We start from the raw sequence: 20,201 nt of genomic DNA on the forward strand, positions 1-20,201 counted from the left end.
TTTCCCCCTACTCTTTTATACAAATAGTGCAGTGGCTTCTTAACATGCAAAGGTTGTGACTTTCCTCTACATCAGGCCTCCATTAAATGTCCTATGCAAGGGACAGAGTATTTTCTACTGTAATGTAGCCTGCATCTATGAAACAGGAGAGATGTGTACACACAATGCACTGGCTTCAGTCATCTGCCCGGTGTGGACTCAAACCCATGATCTTTGGTTCGACGGGCAGACACTTTACCCACTGAGCCAACAACGCTCTCTCTGTTTAAAAAAATAATAAGATTAATTAATCAATTAATTAATTTTTAATTTAAAAATTAGGTTGGATGAGGATTGACTGTGGCTTGAGTTCTAAAAGGAAGACTTAAATAATTAGGCTTATATTGGTCCTTGACATTTCTTGAATTGAAATAAGCTGCATCCATGAATTCATGAAGAGTTTCAGGTTACAGTGTTAATGAACCCATTCTTTATATGATTAAATTCACATACATGTAAACAGTTGGCTCATTAATGCTTTAGCCCAGTAACATGCATGAATTTAGCTCATTGTGAATTCAAAGATAAAAGATTGTTATTATTGAACATTTTCTCAATATGTGTGTTGAATTAAATGCAGTTATTGCTTGAAATCTGCAAAAATCATGGTTTCAGATCACAGATTTAAGATTTTAATCTCATCAGTTTTATATAACAAAGAGTACATTGATATTGCCATAGTTCAAAATCAAAGTGATGTATCAATTACAAATTGTAGCTGATAATAATAATAATTGGCATTTATATAGCGTTTTATCAATCTACGACTGTTCAAAGCGCTTCACAATTATCATTACCCGGTCACTGGATTCATAGCATTCCAAGCAGCCTGTTAGGCGCACACTTGCTAAACCAACCACAATGACGGTTGTTTCCTACCAGTACCCAATTAGCACCTGGGTGAGAGTGGCAAAGTGTGGATTGGCGCCTTGCCAAAGGGAGCTAGGCCATGGTGGGATTTGAACACACGACCCTCTGATTACACGGCGAGAGTCAGAACCGCTACACCACGGCGCTTCCACAAATACTGATAAATACCATCAATTACAACCAAGGTTCCTGCATTTCATTCTACATGTATGTGATGTTGAACAGAAATAGGCCTCAGTAGCAGAAAAAGGGGGTATTATATGAATGATGTCAACATTGACTATCTCGATGAAATCCTTGATATTGATAGGCTTGCAGATAACTACTAGACTTTGTTACTATGGTAACTATCAGAGAATGGCATTTGTCAGTGCCATTTTGGTTGTCAGACAAATGCAAGTTTGGAGACAAAAATAAGATTAGAGCATGTGGGATACATTTCATCAACCGTTTGCCATAGTGTATTATCTCATTCCTGAATTTTGACATTGTGTATATTTTCTTTATATCATCATTATGCAATGAAAATGAAGTGCATCATTTGTGGACATATCCTTTTTTCTAATTCTAATCTAAACAAGTTATTAAAGATGAACTTCATTTGTAATGTTATGAAATTGCCTGTACCCGTTTTCAAATTATTTCACTATAATTTTCTATAATTTTTGAAATATGATTTTGTGTGTTTTGTTTATCAATCTCATTAAGTCCAGATTTAATCTTTAAGAGTGACCTTTGACCTCCTGGTATGACCTTTAGGAGGGTGTGAACTAATTTATGAAATAGATCATTTAAATCATGTATGCCCTGTAACAGACTTTCAATAATGATAATTTTTTTCAGCAGGATATACATGTATGCATGTAAATATGTGTAAATATATTATACTGCTATAAATCTTTTGAGCCAGTTTTGTCATTCATTCAAATGTAATACCTTGTACATGTATATAGTGGAAACTATGTCATTTGCCTATTTATATGACGAATGTTGTTTGTAGAAGTGTCAATGTTTTGTGTAAAATACATCATTGTATATTTTTAGTCAGTGCTATGAGCCAACAGTGCATCATTTCAATAAAGAACAGTCAAGGCTTGGGTGAATACAAGTAAAACAGGTGACTGGTTAGTGGGGCAACCAAAGACAGCATGAAAGAAGGAGTGGTGGAGGAAAGTAGGAGTGTTTGGTTGAGGGAGAAGGAGATTGAAACTTTGATCAGCAAGTGTGTATCCACACTAAGACATGAGTAGGCTGCACATTCAGACCCTTTACTCAAGCGTTTGCACAGCAGACAAGGTTATCTCTGTGAATATGAAATGAATCCAATTATGCTTGTAGTCCGGTACTATACCGGACTTAAAACTTGTATGACTGACAGGATTAATACAACTCATTTGGTTTGCTAGTAGGATTTCATCAACGTGTGAAAGGCACATTTTTAATCATCTGTAGGTTCTGAAGCATATCTAAGCAGAGACTGCAGCTGTCTTTGCTGATATGCTGAACTAAAGGAATGTGTCTGATGTGGAACCAACCACTGCCTATACCCTTTCTTCTTGCTTTAGTCATTTTTTATCAACTACGATGCAGTGCGGGTTTTTCATATGCATATCTTCCACTTGACATTTGTTAAGAAGAAAACACCAACCTAGATGGGTTGATGCCAGATGGGTGTTTCCTAAAGCTGTTCCTAATGTAAGTTACGAGTGACTTTAAGAATGGCCGGTGAACCTTTCTTCCTCTCTGAATAATCACCAATGAATATTTATTGGTCAATAGCATTTACCACAAGAAAGGATATCCAGTCATTCTTATAGTCGCTCTTAACTTACGATCAGCTGTCTGAAACGGCTCCCTATTTTTTTTTTGGATATTGAAGTAATTCATTTGCAATTGACTGCTGAGCCCAATTTTAAAATCGATTGCTGGAAATTTTCCAGAGCAAACACTATTAACTTTAATGCCAGTGAGTAGTTATTTATATTTGGGATTAATGGATGCAAATGCAAATATGATTGTAATAGCTTTGTTTTACAAATATATATTCAGAAATGTTTTTAAAAAAGAAAGGTAAACGCTCTGTGTTTGATACATTTTTAACACAATTTTCTATAAAAAAAAAAGATAGAGTCTAGGCCCAAAATATATTAAAGTTTTGATTGATAAGAGCCAATGATGTAACAAAGCACTACCGGTACTCTCATTTGCCTTTTCATTGGTACGTAATACCTGTTCTATGTGCATTATTTCCAAGGTGATGATATGAACAAAGTGACGGGGGGGGATGTTTCACAAAGATTTAAATTTCCAAGGTGATGATATGAACAAAGTGACGGGGGGGGGATGTTTCACAAAGATTTAAATTTCCAAGGTGATGATATGAACAAAGTGACGGGGGGGGGGGATGTTTCACAAAGATTTAAATATGACTTGGGTTGCACCTAAAAGTCTAATTGCACGCTGTATAAAAGGCATGACAGTATTGGTCAGATCATGCCAAGAGGACGTACACTACTGCGTATTGATCAAGAAGATTGCGCGTTGCATATCATGTATGCATCCGCATTTAAGTGCGACTCTAAGTCATACTTAAATCTTTGTGAAACACCCCCCTCCCCTCCGGTGGTATTGCAGTGTTATCACATCTTAAAAGGTGTAGGGTGAAAAAACTCAACATGCATCTGCCATGTTTCAATCATCAATCTGCATGTATTCATTATATCCATTAGGTTTGTATTATTCCAACATTCACGCAATAAACCTTAGAATTGGAACAGATTAGTTGTGAAATTATAGATTCATCTCGAGTTATGACTTTTATTAGATCGTAGTCCTACTAGAATAAATCTATGATTGTGATTCTGAATTGAATTTCTTGCGATGATTCGTCATTTCCAATGTGAATAATTGAATTTGTGAATTATTGGAATATATATACCTTGTGTTGGTTAATGTTTATCTGTTATAGTAAAATGCAGATTTATTATTTTTCATGTGAGCTTTATACTTGTTTGTATGTTAGAATGCTCTTTCATTTTTTTGTGATAAGTTTAGTTTTTCCTTGAATGTTTATGGGCTCAATTCCATAGAAGCTAAATTAAAAGATGAAACATCTTTGTAAATTCTGCTGTTACGTTGTCTTTCGTTTTGTCTTTATTTGACTCTTCCCACCTCTAAATAAGAAGTCATTGATTTCCATTTACTACTTGTGATAAGCTACTGAAATTCTTGCAAACTGATTGGCCAAACAAGGTTTGTCATTCAGAAGCATGGACAAGATGCTACACTCCCCTTGTCTTTTTTTCTCTCTTTGTCCCTCACACATACCCTTTCCCAAATGATCTTTTATTCATTTATTTTTGTTTATTCTATTTATTCATTTTTTTGGGGGCGTCTGTTTCCACTATATCTTATTTACTCTTTCATTTGTTGTCTCTTAATCTCTATCCATCTTCTTTTTTTTTGCCTTTCAATCTCTCGTATAAATTATTTCTTTATTTTAAGTCTATCTATTCACTTTTACTGCTCTCTTCCCCTCTCTCTCTCTTGAATACCTGTTATATTTTAACTTCTCTCCTAGACTCATCTTTCCTCATCTTTTTTATCCTTCCATAACCCCCTCCCAGTCTGACCATACCCTTCTCCATTCTTTTGCTTCTCCCTTCCCTTTCATTCGTTTCTCGGATATTTGGTAGTCTCTCTCATTCTCAGAGTGGGATTTTTAAGGGAAAGTGACACTAAATAGGATATTCCCGCTAGAAAAAGGATTGTTGAAACTTGTAAGAATGATTTTTTTTGGTATGTTTTTCAAAATTTTAAAGAAAAATAGGATTTTAGGCTTGAAAATGGGGAAAAAATGATTTTTCACATGGTTGGCAGCTCTGCATTCTAAATTTTCTAATTCTCAGCCGCTGACAATCTCCTTTCTCTCAATTTCTTTCTCTAACTTACCCCTTTTTCTCTCTCACACTATTTGTGTTTTAGGCTTTTTTATTTTTCTTCTTTCATTTTGTCCTTTCCCAGTCTGTCTAGCTAACATGGGCGAAAATCCCAGGGGGGGGCGTGTCCCCCGTCCCCCCTACTCAGAATAGTAGGGGGGACACCAGTGGCGTACCTAGGATTTTCAGAAGGGGGGGGGGCAAATTCATCCGCCAAAAAATTTGACAAGCCAAAAAAAAGGTCTTCATGTTCCAAAGAGGGGGCCACTTGTGGCTCGTCAGGGATCAGTTGTGACTCGTCAGGGGGGGGGGGGGCAGGGGTACGTCCCTTGAATGGGTTGTGACTCGTCAGGGGAGGCAGTCTGCCCCCCCCCCTTGGGTGTGCTAGTAGGGGGCACAGCATCAAATGTCACCCCTCCTATTTGTGGTCTTTTATGATTGTAGGTACATCATTCATAATCAATTTTAGGACGAGATATGACCTTACATTTGGGATGGTAACTTTTGTTTTTTGCTTGTCATTTTTTTTCATCAAAATGACCTTAAATTTGGGGTGATAACCCTTTTTTTTGCTTGTCAAAATTTCCAGCCCCTTGTCTCCCACCCCCCACCTTTTGGGAGAGATTTCCGCCCCTGCTAGGTAACTCCCTCCCTTTCTGTTTTTTTTTCTGTTTCTCAGCTTTACCATCAGACACTTCCAGCCCCCCCCCCCCCTCTCTTTCCTTTCATCTCTTGGTATTTTTGAAAGATAATATAACAAATATCAGCCAAGTTATAAAGGTAAAGGATAGAGCACAGAGCATGGGGAAGGTAAGAGAGATGGGATGAAATGTGGAAAAGAGAGAGGGATAGATATTGTATAGAGAAGATAAAGATGAGGAAGAATGATGGGATGAAGAGATAAAACTGCAGACATGTAGAATAAAGACGGAGAGAGCATGGGATAAGTGAAGGGGAGAAGAGATAAATGTAGAGAGAGGAAGATGAAAATAGGGAAGCATAAAAACAGTGGTGGGGTAATAGAATAAAAGGTACAGATGTTTTTCATGGAAAATTAACGAGAGAGTTTAACAGATGGGATTATGACTGAGAGTACAGAGTGATAGGGGTAAGGGAATGATGGAGAGAGAAGCAAAAGGAAATGCAGGGGGATGTTTCATAAATATTACACCTGACTAAAAATCACACCTGAATTAACTATTGTGACTGGTACTGTATATACCACCATCACATGGGATGCAAACTACCACATATCAAATGTGCACTTTGATTCTTAAGCATGTTTTTCAGTCAGACTTTGTGAAACACCCCAGGTCGATTATGTTAGATTGAGAACAAAACATTTCTTTGTAGAACATTTGTACAAAATAGCTTTAAAGCACATTTATTTCCATTCAAAAAATGTTTACCAATTTCATTCCGGTTTTGGTAAAAATCACAAGAATTCTAAGAGAATCAAACAAAAATTGTCTGTCTACAATGTATAAATATTTGCAACATGATTCTGGTAAAAAAAAGTAACTGCCCAGCACTCACAGAAGTATGCATTGCATCTCTCAGTAGACAGGTCCATGCTTATTGTATTTTGTCCTTTTTCTTGCAGTTTTCACATTTTATTTTGAGCTATTATTACTTTTACATTTTATAAAAAGCTATTAGAACTGATTAGATCAATGATATCAATTCTGTCATATCATTACTGTATTTATTCGGAGTTGATTTTAATGGTATGCGGTAGACTGTTGAAACATTGTACTTGTCTAAGTCGCCAAGCCCCCAGCTTTATTTCTGAACTTTTACCCAAGAAAAGTTCACAGACACACTCACAACCTGCACAGTTTTCATAATTTGCTCCTTCACATCCCCACTCGTAATACAAAGATAACTTTGGGAGATCATGCTTTTGCCTGTGCACGCCCCAAATTATGGAATGGTTTGCTATATGTAATTAGATCCTCTCCATCAGTAGACTGAAAACCAATCCCCTTAACATTCTTTTTCCCCTTTTCTAAATATGTTTTCAAGCATTTCATAAGCTCTTAATTACAGCGCAGTAGAATATATACACATAGTTTCTGCACTAAACCAATAAGTATATGATTATTATTTGTATCATCAGTCATTTTTATTTTGTTTTCAAATCAAGGTATTATTTTTTATCACATCAATGCATGTGTCTGGAAGTTCCTGATAATTCATTACAAATTATAGTAGACCGGCCAAACCTCAAAAAGTGCTCTAGATAAGGATTCGACGGCAAAATTTGTTAATGCTTGGCATCCCACCTAATAGTCTTGCAAAAATACCCAGGAATAGCGTACGGCCGGATGCCAAGCGCAATTTTGCGTGAAAGTGTCATTTTTAGCGTAAAATCTGAAAGACTGTCGAAAATCACGCATTTTGATATTTTGACGGATTATCATCATATTTTTGATTATCTTTGATATGAAATTATTTTTATTCACAATTTCAAATTATAAGTCTACTAAATATGCATTTGAATTTTGAATATTACACACACAAATATGGCACAGGGAAACATAAAACCGCGATTTCCTCGAAATAAAAGTTTGTGAAAACTATCAATAGTTTGAAGTTTTTTTACGCAACATAAATTCTTCGATTTAAATGCGTTTATCCATCGAATGTATAGTAAATGTCCTAGTGCCACAAATATCAAAAGAATTTTCAAGTAAGATGGTAGATATCTCATTTTATGTTATCCGAAAGGAGACAATGTGCATTTTACCAGGTGCGCATTTTAAAAGAAAAATTGAAAATACCGTACATTATGTACATAATTACATGTGTAAGTACATACTAAAGCGAGTTTTTATTTACATGTATAAGTCCATAATAAAGCGAGTTTTTAATTGGATAGCACAATTTGTCAATTCCTTGCATCCCAGCTAAAAGTCTTGCGGAAATACTGAGGAATAGCGTACGGGCGGTTGCCAAGTGCACTTTTGCGTGAAAGTATCATTTTTAGCGTAAAATCTGAAAGACTGTTGAAAATCACGCATTTCGATATTTTGACGGATTATCATCATATTTTTTATTATATTTGATATGGAATTGCTTTTATTCAGAGTTTCAAATTATAAGTCTACTAAATATGCATTTCAAATTTGAATATTACACACACATATATGGCAATATAAAATATAAAATCGTGATTTACTCAAAATAAAGGTTTTTAAAAATTATTAATGGTATAATGTTTGTGTTCCGCATCTCAATTTCGTCAAGATTTAGTGCTAACCGAATAAATACTTAATAATTGTTGTCATGTCACATATAGTGAAAACAAATACTGAAATAAGATGCAAAATATATATCATTTTATGTTATATATGCGAAATATAACAATGCACATTATTTTATCAGATGCGCATTTCTGATAAAAAAAATAAACAGCGCACAATATTACATCGATATTGCACATATCTTATATCAGTGCGATACTCGTCATGATATTATACAGGATTATGTTTGCTTTTGTAGAGTTCGATCTTCTTGCTATTTCCACGAATGAATTGGTGCTGAACTTAAATCTACCTGTGGCGATATTCAGAAATAGGTCTGATATTTAATTTGCCGTTACCATGGTAGCATTAATTTTACAGGAATATCTATATCCAAAATCATAGAAAACATACATGTATGAATAAAGCGATTGAATTAGCATTTTTAAACCACTCTGTCAATTTACATTTTATTTGATTATCAAAGTATATTTTAAAAAATTTCCGTTGCACGGCAGTACCTATTTTTTGTCTCGCCGGCATAGCAGAGCAGGACTAAAGGAGCCACTTCTCCGGTGGAGGTGACGGTAGTTTTGATATAACAGCGTCATATCAACCTTGAAATCTTAACCAAAGTTACATTTTTCAAAATTTCATTATAACTTTGAACGTATAGAAAAAAATTAATGACACTTTAATATTCATGTATTACTGATCGTCTTGCACAAGTTTTAGATCACATGATTAAGGTCAAAAGTCATTTAGAGTCACTGAACTTTGGCCATATGGGGTATTTTTTTAAATGTCATCATAACTTTTTATTTTTATTGATCCAGTTAAAGATTACACTTGAACATAAGGGTATTAAAGTATCATCGATCATTTTGCACATATTTCAGTTCACATGATCAAGGTCATACGTTATTTTGGTTCGATGAGCTATGGATGGCGTTTTTTTTAATTATTAATTTCAGTTGTTTCCAATGTCCTGCTGCTATAATTATTATGTTAAAATATGAATAATAAATGTTATTTGGTCTTTTGCATTGCAAATTATAATTTTCATTCAATTCATTTTACTTCATCAAAGTTTTTGCATTTGCTATTATCACAGGTCCATGTTGTTATATATCCTGGTCTATAAGACGGGGGCCGGACAGCCCGACCCTGGGCAGCCCTGGACATACCAATGCCCTTTTGGGAAATGCAGTTGTACGACCATCTATATATTACAATATATGCGCTGGACGCTGGTCATTAGCCTTTAGATTTGTTTGTCATAATGGTCGTGCGACGGCATTTCCCAAAATGGCAATACACTGTGATGAAATGAGCTTTAAGATTTGAAATGTGAACTTTAAATGTGAACTTTAAAGGACAAGTCCACCCCAACATAAAATTGATTTGATTGAAAAGAGAAAAAAAATCCAATAAGCATTACACTGAAAATTGACAGAGTGGTTTAAAAATGCTAATTCAATCGCTTTATTCATACATGTATGTTTTCTATGATTTTGGATATAGATATTCCTGTAAAATTAATGCTACCATGGTAACGGCAAATTAAATATCAGACCTATTTCTGAATATCGCCACAGGTAGATTTAAGTTCAGCACCAATTCATTCGTGGAAATAGCAAGAAGATCGAACTCTACAAAAGCAAACATAATCCTGTATAATATCATGACGAGTATCGCACAGATATAAGATATTATGTGCAATATCGATGTAATATTGTGCGCTGTTTGTTTATTTTTTTTTATCAGAAATGCGCATCTGATAAAATAATGTGCATTGTTATATTTCGCATATATAACATAAAATGATATATATTTTGCATCTTATTTCAGTATTTGTTTTCACTATATGTGACATGACAACAATTATTAAGTATTTATTCGGTTAGCACTAAATCTTGACGAAATTGAGATGCGGAACACAAACATTATACCATTAATAATTTTTAAAAACCTTTATTTTGAGTAAATCACGATTTTATATTTTATATTGCCATATATGTGTGTGTAATATTCAAATTTGAAATGCATATTTAGTAGACTTATAATTTGAAACTCTGAATAAAAGCAATTCCATATCAAATATAATAAAAAATATGATGATAATCCGTCAAAATATCGAAATGCGTGATTTTCAACAGTCTTTCAGATTTTACGCTAAAAATGATACTTTCACGCAAAAGTGCACTTGGCAACCGCCCGTACGCTATTCCTCAGTATTTCCGCAAGACTTTTAGCTGGGATGCAAGGAATTGACAAATTGTGCTATCCAATTAAAAACTCGCTTTATTATGGACTTATACATGTAAATAAAAACTCGCTTTAGTATGTACATGTATACTTACACATGTAATTATGTACATAATGTACGGTATTTTCAATTTTTCTTTTAAAATGCGCACCTGGTAAAATGCACATTGTCTCCTTTCGGATAACATAAAATGAGATATCTACCATCTTACTTGAAAATTCTTTTGATATTTGTGGCACTAGGACATTTACTATACATTCGATGGATAAACGCATTTAAATCGAAGAATTTATGTTGCGTAAAAAAACTTCAAACTATTGATAGTTTTCACAAACTTTTATTTCGAGGAAATCGCGGTTTTATGTTTCCCTGTGCCATATGTGTGTGTGTGTAATATTCAAATTTGAAATGCATATTTAGTAGACTTATAATTTGAAATTCTGAATAAAAATAATTTCATATCAAAGATAATCAAAAATATGATGATAATCCGTCAAAATATCAAAATGCGTGATTTTCGACAGTCTTTCAGATTTTACGCTAAAAATGACACTTTCACGCAAAATTGCGCTTGGCATCCGGCCGTACGCTATTCCTGGGTATTTTTGCAAGACTATTAGCTGGGATGCCAAGCATTAGCAAGCATTAACAAATTTTGCCGTCCAAAGTATAAAAAATCGTTTTGGCCGGTCTACTATTATGAATAACACTTATATAAATGAAGTTTCAACATTCCTCAAACACAATGAATTGTTTAAATGTAAAGGGGTAAAAGTATTAAATTATCTTCAAAACTTCAGACACTTCAGTTACTATATAGCGATTTCATGCTGTGTCCTTAGCCATGCAGTGCATTTCATGAAACATATATTCAGTAATTTCAAATGACTATTTGTTATAAGCTATTGAAATCCTTGCATCTGATTGGCTCAGAGCAAGCTTGGCAGTGAACATCACTGACAACATGCTCTGTTCTCCCTTTACTATCCTTGGGCCCACTCCTTAGGTCAAAAGATAACAGTATTCAGCTCTTGGAAGACTAAGCATTACTGTATACATCATTTCTAAATTCACATGCAGATATTTTTGCGGTTGTGGGCTGTTTTTTTTATTTGGGGGGGGGGTTGTGGGCTGTTTTGAGTTACGATTGATCCAATCAATCGCAACTCTATGGAAATCCATCAGTGTCATAATTTTTTCTACAGGAAATGTGCACAATGTCCTTTGTAAACAAAGAGAAGCATGGTGATTTTCAAGACAGCGATGAATGCATGAATATACATCAAAGCTAGAAAATATTTTGAACAAACATGCAAAATAGATGTTGACATTGCTCGCTGTCCATAGTTGCGATTGATCTGATCAATCGTAACTATCTGTAAGACGGGGCCCAGGACATGTAATTTGTTTTTTATTTTTGTGATGTTTCCATGAAACTTATGGCCAAGTTTCATGAACTAGGTCCATATACTTTCTAAGTTATGATGTCATTTCAAAAACTTAACCTCAGGTTAAGATTTGATGTTGACGCCGCCGCCACCGTCGGAAAAGCGGCACCTATAGTCTCACTCTGCTATGAAGGTGAGACAAAAAGTAGGTCCAAATGGTCTTAGACTACAGTCAGATTATTAAGAGTGGACTTCCAATGTGGCAGAAAAGTTTATCTATTCATATTCAAACTGTATTCCTGCAAACTCCACCACCTACAATGTACAATGTAGTATGAGTGGGGTAGAGACCCCAAATAACCGTTTCCTCAAATGCCAATTCCGTATTCTTCAGTGTTCTATATCTCACTTTCTGACTTCTTCGGAGTCACGTTAATAGTGAAAATCTTAGAACATGAGATTCCATGCAGATAATGCTAAAAGCGAAATAATGTGAACACGGTTGATGGGAAGATTTTATACTTATGCACATTTTTATACAGTGATATTGATTTGATTCTTATTTTCACTGAATTTTTCCTTATTCACTCTTTCTAGTCTGAAAAAAATAACGTTTTCCATAAAATTCTATGAATTCAATGTACTTCTTGAATTCCGTTATTTTTTTCCCTCCTGATCACTGAAAATTGGTGACTCTTGAGGAGAGTATAAAGTTCTTATCAAGCGCAAGCAGTAACAGAACAGGATGCAAAATATTGAGTAACCTTCCAACAGATGCATCAGTTGGTGAATGCAGGTCAAAGGTCAAAGTTCATAGGTGAAAGGTCATCTGTCTGCTCCTGTGTCATTCTGTGTTTCTGATGCATAGAGGGCTGTTAGCTTTTGACAATATTCAAGTTCCTCCTATACAAAGAAAAAATGTAACATTCAGGTGAGTGAGCTAGAAATAGTTTAAATAAATGTATGACCCCCACAAGATACAAAGGCATGTTATATAAGGAAAAGGTGCTATATATCAGCTCCTGGAAAACATGTTCATGTAAATGACAGAAATTGCAAGATTTTTTTAACCCTCATGTAATAGAGAACTGGTCCCCTCCCCTCGTCAATGTTGTTGTATGTGATAAATCCGCAATGTGAAAGTTTGCAGGGCCAAAAATAAATTGTACTTCAAGGGCTTGATTTATCGATGAACAGTTAGATCTAAATTTCATGCATAAATTGGTATAATCAATCAGTCAGTTTCATCACGATTGCGTGATCAACAATCCACCTTCAAGCCTCAGAAATACCTGCTTGTTTAAAGAATAATACATGATGAATGCAAAGCAATTGGAAAATTTGATTAACATATGAAGTTATTTATGACAAGTTACTTTAGCTAAAATTGTGTATAGCTGAATCAAGTAGGTTAAATTTAACTGAATTAAGTAAAAAAAAAAAATGCATTTGAGGTCCTACCAAACTAGACATCATTTCTAATAAAGTTAAAGACAAAGAAAAAAAATAGATAATTTACCAAATACTCTTCTTTTCCATTGAGCTCCTTCATGCGCTCCTCAAGAAACCCTCGAAAGTTCAGATCTGGGATCAACGAGTCAGCGAGGCACCCGGCATGCTGGGATACAAGATGGAGGATGGCAGACATAACATACTCATGATAAGACTTGTGTTCCGTCTGGAGGAGGAGTGAGATAAGCTGCTGTACCATACCCATACTGTATAAAGCTTCTGTGAAATAAAGAGAACAAAAAAAATATCTGATTTGTAGGATATTCATTCATACCATAGAGTGTATGTGGGGGAAGCATAGTCTGCAGGCACAGACCCTGATTGAAAATTTGATCAACAAGTGTGTCTCCATGCAAAGACTAGCACATACAAAACTTGCTGTTTCAATTCCTGAGCGAGAGGGCTTTCCGTACACAAGGCATGAGTAGGCTGCAATTCAGACCCTTTACTCAAGTGAAGGGTTTGCACAGCAGACAAGGGGAAGCCTACGGCCAATTTGTTTATTTCAACCATAAGACTGGGGGTGCTGATTAAGCCCCATCTCAAATTTCCTCGCGATATATCTGCAACGTCATAAGCTCAGGTCGTATTGTTTCATGACCTTTTCTTCCAACTCTCGTGCAACTTGTAGGACCGAATTTGCCATTACATAATCACACAATATTATGTAAGTACACGTCAGGCCAAAAGGTGCATAAATTAGTAATTTCATTTATAAATCTAATACAAACCAAGTGTGGTTTTGATAAACATTCATATATGTATCATTCAAAAGGGGGAACCTTAGAACGCACCAGGAAATAAAGGAAGCTCAATAACAATATTCATTTCAGATGAATTGAATTATTCAAAGTAGAGATAGGATGATCTTACCATTGAACTTTGGTTGTTCCCATAGGAGTGCACTTAATAAGAAAGCAGCTTTGATCTGTAACTTCTCTATATCACTCTGCATAGCTCTCATCATGGATGAAAAACCATCTTCTTTTACCAGTGCATTTTGAGCTAATTCATTTTCTCGTACCAAACCTAAAGGGAAAAGAAAAAAAATCATCACTGTTACATATAAGAATAATTGTAAAAGAATTTTAAAAGCAATTACATTCATCTATTAGTTATTTCCCTTTAAGGATGGCCAAGAATTGTAAAGAACATTCAAGAATGTCTTTTCATTATGCAGGCCTTGCCTATTTAAAGGCCAAGGAGTTTTATTGTTATTTCTGAATAGAGATTAGGAACAATAGGCTTAGCTATGTTATTGACACTCTAGATTTCAATGAGGTCATTCAAGAGTCTTCTGGATTTTGACTGCTCCTGAAAGGAGAATGTTCTTTGGGAAGGTGCTAGAACCTTCCATGGTGGTGAAATTTTTTAGAAGCTTCTAGATTAGTTGAAACTTAGTATATATAGCTGCAGTTTCTTTAAGGACATCATCACATCATATTAGATCACTTGATCATGACATCATATGAGAGCAGGAGATCACATCACATCATATGAGATCACTTCACCAGATCAGATCAGAGCAGTTTATGCCCACCATCAATGAACTGTTTGCAGTTATTTTGAGAGAGAAATTATCAGTTCTCATCAACATCATCAACCTGTTCAATGAACACGTTTCAACCCATGGATTGCTGAAATTAACTGTTAATCATCATCAACATCGTCTTCACGGACATTTCAACTCGTTACAGTGACTTTTATTATTCATCGGACTTCAACATCAGTTTCATCATCGCCATCATCAATAAGGAATCTTCCCAGCCTACCTGGAATATATATTGGACTATAACAGTGAACTATAACCCTGGATTGTACATCAGACACTTCAAGAGATTTATGTAAGATCATTATTTGTTTTATTTATGTATAATTATTTCCTGTAATAAAAAAAGGGAAATTTAAATTACATCTTGATTGTTATTTGTTGCAGTATCGTAACAATCACCAAAATATGAAATAATAATACTAATAATATGCAACATTATAAAGTGCTTTATACAATGTTTCAAAGCACTACATACAATCTTTAGCACAGCTACTCTGAGTTTTCATTACTATTTGACTAACAAATATTATTTCATAACAATGCTCATTGGATGGTTTGTATGCAATTTTCATCAGCCGCATTTTATTTAAATTTATTTTGTTTATTTCCATGTGATGGTAAAAAATCAGGATTATGTCCAAAGAGTTTGGTAGAAAGGCATTCATTTCATTGAATCCTGTTCGATCTTATTTTCAGTACCAAAACTGACACTTTTGCAAATATTAAACAAAGACTTACATGAAATAGCGTAAAGTGCCTTGACCCTAACTTGATATGCTCTATCGTTGTCTAGTAATTCAATGAAGAGTTTAAGGGCGTCCTGCTCAACCACAGTATTCTGATTATAGGGGTTGTTCTGGACAGTCATAGCTAATAAGTCCAACGCTCGCCATCTGACTTCTGAACTGGGGTCACGACATAGCACCATGGCAACACTGACTCCACCCACTTTTAGGAAATCTGCAGAGGAGGCAAAAATAGCACAAACTTTCAATACAATACCTTTCCATTCTTAAAATGAAAATACAACTCCTCCTTATTCTTCTTCTCATCCTACACCTAAGTACTGATTATCATATACATCAAGAATATTAGTATGAAATTCATCATCTTATCTTCATCACCTTAATTATCATCACATCAATATTGATCATCATTGTTATCACCATCATTTTTAAATCATATTGTGATCCGTCAAAAGATAGGGCTTCTTAATGTTCCTTCTTCTCCTCTTCGATGACCATCATCATCATTATCATCATAATCATAGCTGTCATCATCATCGTCATATATCATTGTCATCATCATCACCATCATCATTGTCATCATCATCGTCATCATATCATTGTCATCACCATCATCATCTCCATCATCATCATCATCTCCATCATCATCATCATCTCCATCATCATCATCATCACCACCATCATCACCACCATCATCATCACCACCGGCATCACCACCATCATCACCACCATCATCATCACCACCACCATCACCACCATCATCACCACCATCATCAACACCACCACTACCACATTTTGTCATCATCATCCAATCTTACCTTGTGCATTATCAATGGTCTCACATAGATCTAAGAGGGCTTCTAAACGTTCTTCTTTCTCCTCCTGGTCCTCTTCCGTCTCCGAGTCCTGGATCCGCTTCAAGACCTCGATATGTTCCTTCATCTCCTTCACCTCATCTCTCAGCATATCATTGAAAACTTTGTTTAGAAATTCCTTTTTCTGTAACAACAAAGTATTCTTGTATGAATATCACTACCAATTTTTTTTTACTACATTATTTGCTCATAGGATTATATTTGATGGAGAATTATACCAGCCTTATATAAATGGTGATAATTGAACAATCCACGTATCAACTTCAATATCGGTTCCGATTTTGTCCCGGGGGGGGCCACTTCCATTCACGAGTGGATACCATGCGCGACCATAGGGTCTCGAAAAGCACCCTAAACACGTAATTTCCATATTCTGAAAATGCACCCCTTAACAAGTATTGGCGTGTGAAACCCTACCCTTGACAAGTATTGGAAACAAAACGATATTCTTGGCAAATATTCCCTGAAATGAACCCCTAAACAAATACATGAATGTTTTATTGTTACGGGTCCTTCGGTCGTCGGCTTTACCTTATTTGTTTTTGTACGGCGACCCCAGCTTCTACACCTCGCGCAAATCGGACTCTAAACACGAAGTGTTGGAGCAAAAAGGACATCAGGGATGTAACTGGAGTTTTGTATAAAAACCTGAAAATGCGAAGCGGAGCGAGCGAAGCTCTCGCGCCTTACGGCAGGGGTCCAGGGGCCCGCTTAAGGGCCCCTGGGCCTGGTGGGGTCCAGGGGCAACGCCCCGGTGGGGGTGGGGGGCGAAGCCCCCCGAAGCCAGAGCATTATTGCACATTTGGGGCCACAGGAGAGGCCATTTCAGGGTTTAAATTGTAAAAAAAATTACCTTTTGTGTAGGTTTCTATAGACTCTTTCTTGCAGATGACAAGCTTGATTTACACGGTGTACGGTACCATCCATTTTCAAGCGAGAACGAATTTAAAAGTACTGTCAAATTGCAAGTTACAATTCAAACAAATTCGCGAATTCTTGCACAAAAAAATATTAAGCACCGTAAAAAAATGTAATGCTGATCAGATCTCTTCAATAACAAAATTATCCAAGCAATGTTTAAGCTGTTAATTCCGAGTTAAATCACAGTCCGAACGAGAGGTTGGCAAACAAAATATGTGCGGCACATGTGCATGTGTTTGTGTGTGGAAATTGCGATCCAGGGTTCACTTCCGCATTCAAGCCAACTCGCGACAGCTCGACCATCAGAATTTCAGACAGCGAGCGTTCTGTGCATTGAATACTGTAATTACGGTCAGTATACACTGTATACTGACCGTAACGTAATCAGAGCGAATTTCTCAGTAGCCGAGATGTCGCGATTCACGTGGCAAGCAAAGCACATGTCCAAAACACATTGGCGATCGATCGTCTTTTTTTAGTACGTGCCGATCGTGAAATTTCGAAGGGGCCGGGTTTTCCGGCAACTTTCGAGGGAGGGAAAACCGGAAAAGTTGAGATTTCATGAAAATACCGGAAATCCGGCAATTTCCGGAAAAGTTACATCACTGGGACATCCTTTATAACACATTTTAATTTTGTTTTATCATCCCCGCAAAGTCGACCCTAAACACGTAATTTTCCTTGTGAAATAGATACCCTTTTTTCATTATTTTAGTGTTTTTGACACCCTTATCACGTTACGTACGTAACGTGCCCTATCATGAAAAAGACATCCTTTTACGTGTTTTTTGGTCGCGCATGGTATCCACTCGTCAATGTAAGTGGCCCCCCCGGGGATTTTGTATAAAGTCAACCTGGAATAGCGGCCACCCGTTTATAGTGAAAACCTGTCCTTAGTGACCAAGAACATTTTCTCCTAATTGAAAAAAAATTTGTGTTATAAAACCTGTCTCTAGAGAAAGACCATCTGTCTTCAGTGGCCACCCTTTTCTATTTCTGTTGACTGTACTTGAAAAAAGGATTTCTTCTCTACATGGTATTTAAAACTGATACATAGAGGCCTGTATTCTGAACTCTAGTTGTGGTTTAACTATGGATAGTGCATTGTCCAAATATCTAACAGTACAAGTTCAATTTATCAAGTGAAACATATCAAACTGCATGGAAATAATGATTGAAATGTTTTTTTTCATCATGAAAAAATTGGTAAACAAAATAGTAAACATTTACAAAGGCTTCCCATTATTGTAGCAAAGAGTTGGAGTTCAGAGAACGGGCCAGAATGTCTTTATCCTGAGATAGCTGAAACGGACTATTCTTCAAAGTAGATCTCGGTATTTACCTCTTCTGTGAGTGGTTCTCTAGTCTCTGGTTCATGGTCCTCATTTGCTGGTGTATTCTCAACAGCAAAATGAAGCACTTCATTTAGAGTGCCTTGGGCCTTCTTAAAGTCCTTTGGCCACTCCTCTCCTCCATTGCCTCTATCGCCACTTGCCATTATACTTGAAAGGCTCTGTAAGTTTATAGATAGTAAATAAGGGATTATTAAAACCAATATTTGATCAGGTGGTCCAAATCTAGACCAAAAGCTTCGGTCTCCGTTATTTTGGTTGTTCAGCTGAACTCTGTTGGCTTCACTCACCAAATACAGAGACCGAAGTTCTGGCGCGATCTGTACAGGGGACTCAATGGCCATATGTTTATGTATTGAATTCGGATAAAACAGGAAATGAAGTTGCGCAACAGCTGAGGTAAGCCACTGTTTTTGTTCCTTTTATTAGTTTTAACTTGATTTTTTCCCCGTTTTTTGGCAGTCAATGCCAAGAGAGAATATCAATTTCCATTTTGGTCGCGTTAATTTTCAAAATTTTGATTCATTAAAAACAAAAATTGAATAGCCCCGACAGGGGGGAATTTGCATTGTAAGTCCCCTAATTAATGGTGGCTGCACGATAGCGAGCTATCTGTGTACGAGAAATTAAAAATATTTTAAAAATGTTAAAAAACTCCTCGAAACAGACGGCTGCCAGCTGTCTAGTCCAGATCATAACTTGCAAATAGGCAATGCAATTTTTCTTTCCACTAACATATTTTTCTGCTATTTAATCTAAAATACTTTATTCACAAGAAAAAAAGAGTAACATTTATTCTTTCTTATGTTATTGGTATTATAGCTTATGGTACAAAAATAATCAATTTTACTCAAGGAGAAAATGGTTCAATTCTTTGAGAAAGAATGTCTCACAATTCACAAGATTTTGCAAGGATATGAATTCAACCACAAGAGGAATTGGATAAATCTTGCTCATTTGGCATTTGCTCATTCAGATTTAATTGCAGACTGACTGCATGGTCATGGACTTGGCTTGATTGGGGGAACTTAGAGAAAGAAAGAAAGGGCCTAGTCAAAATTGATAAAAAAAAGAAGAAAGAAAGAAAGTTAGTGATAGCAATATTATTAGCAATGGCATGGCAACCTGTCCCTGGCTCTATGGAGAGTAAGCATACATTAGTAAATGATTTTACTCTCTAGGAGCCTCCTGGCTAGGCCCTTGGGCTTGGCCGGGGGAACTTGCCATACACATTACACTACACTGCAGTGGCCAGTGCACTGCACACATCAGACAGCATCGCAATCAACTTTTCCTCCCCCGATCCGCCGGCCGTCCCTTACCTCACCACACCGTGCAACTCAGTCTGATTCAGCAGCAGCTCCCTAAATATTTCGACGGGCCTCTGATAATCGATAAACGACTGATATCGGATTTATTTCGATATTTTGTGGTCCCAACACTTTAGTGATCACAATTAGCTCTTGAAGGACAAACTTGAATGAATATTTCTGT

The 20,201-nt window shown here is 36.1% G+C and overlaps 1 protein-coding gene across 1 annotated transcript; it reads right to left on the minus strand.

Annotated features, from left to right (window-relative positions):
• Positions 1-12,083: 12,083 nt before the first annotated feature.
• On the minus strand, positions 12,084-20,194 carry LOC121421108 (hsp70-binding protein 1-like). The gene is made up of 7 exons (XM_041615743.1): positions 20,030-20,194; positions 18,698-18,868; positions 16,378-16,558; positions 15,552-15,773; positions 14,135-14,290; positions 13,269-13,480; positions 12,084-12,652 (listed from the first exon to the last, which is right to left on the minus strand). The coding sequence occupies exons 2-7, from the start codon at positions 18,851-18,853 to the stop codon at positions 12,575-12,577; spliced, it is 1,005 nt and encodes a 334-aa protein (XP_041471677.1). The 5' UTR covers positions 18,854-18,868; positions 20,030-20,194; the 3' UTR covers positions 12,084-12,574.
• Between the last annotated feature and the right edge of the window lie 7 nt (positions 20,195-20,201).

Source organism: Lytechinus variegatus, chromosome 9 (assembly GCF_018143015.1).
Source record: "Lytechinus variegatus isolate NC3 chromosome 9, Lvar_3.0, whole genome shotgun sequence".
Classification (NCBI taxonomy): domain Eukaryota; kingdom Metazoa; phylum Echinodermata; class Echinoidea; order Temnopleuroida; family Toxopneustidae; genus Lytechinus; species Lytechinus variegatus.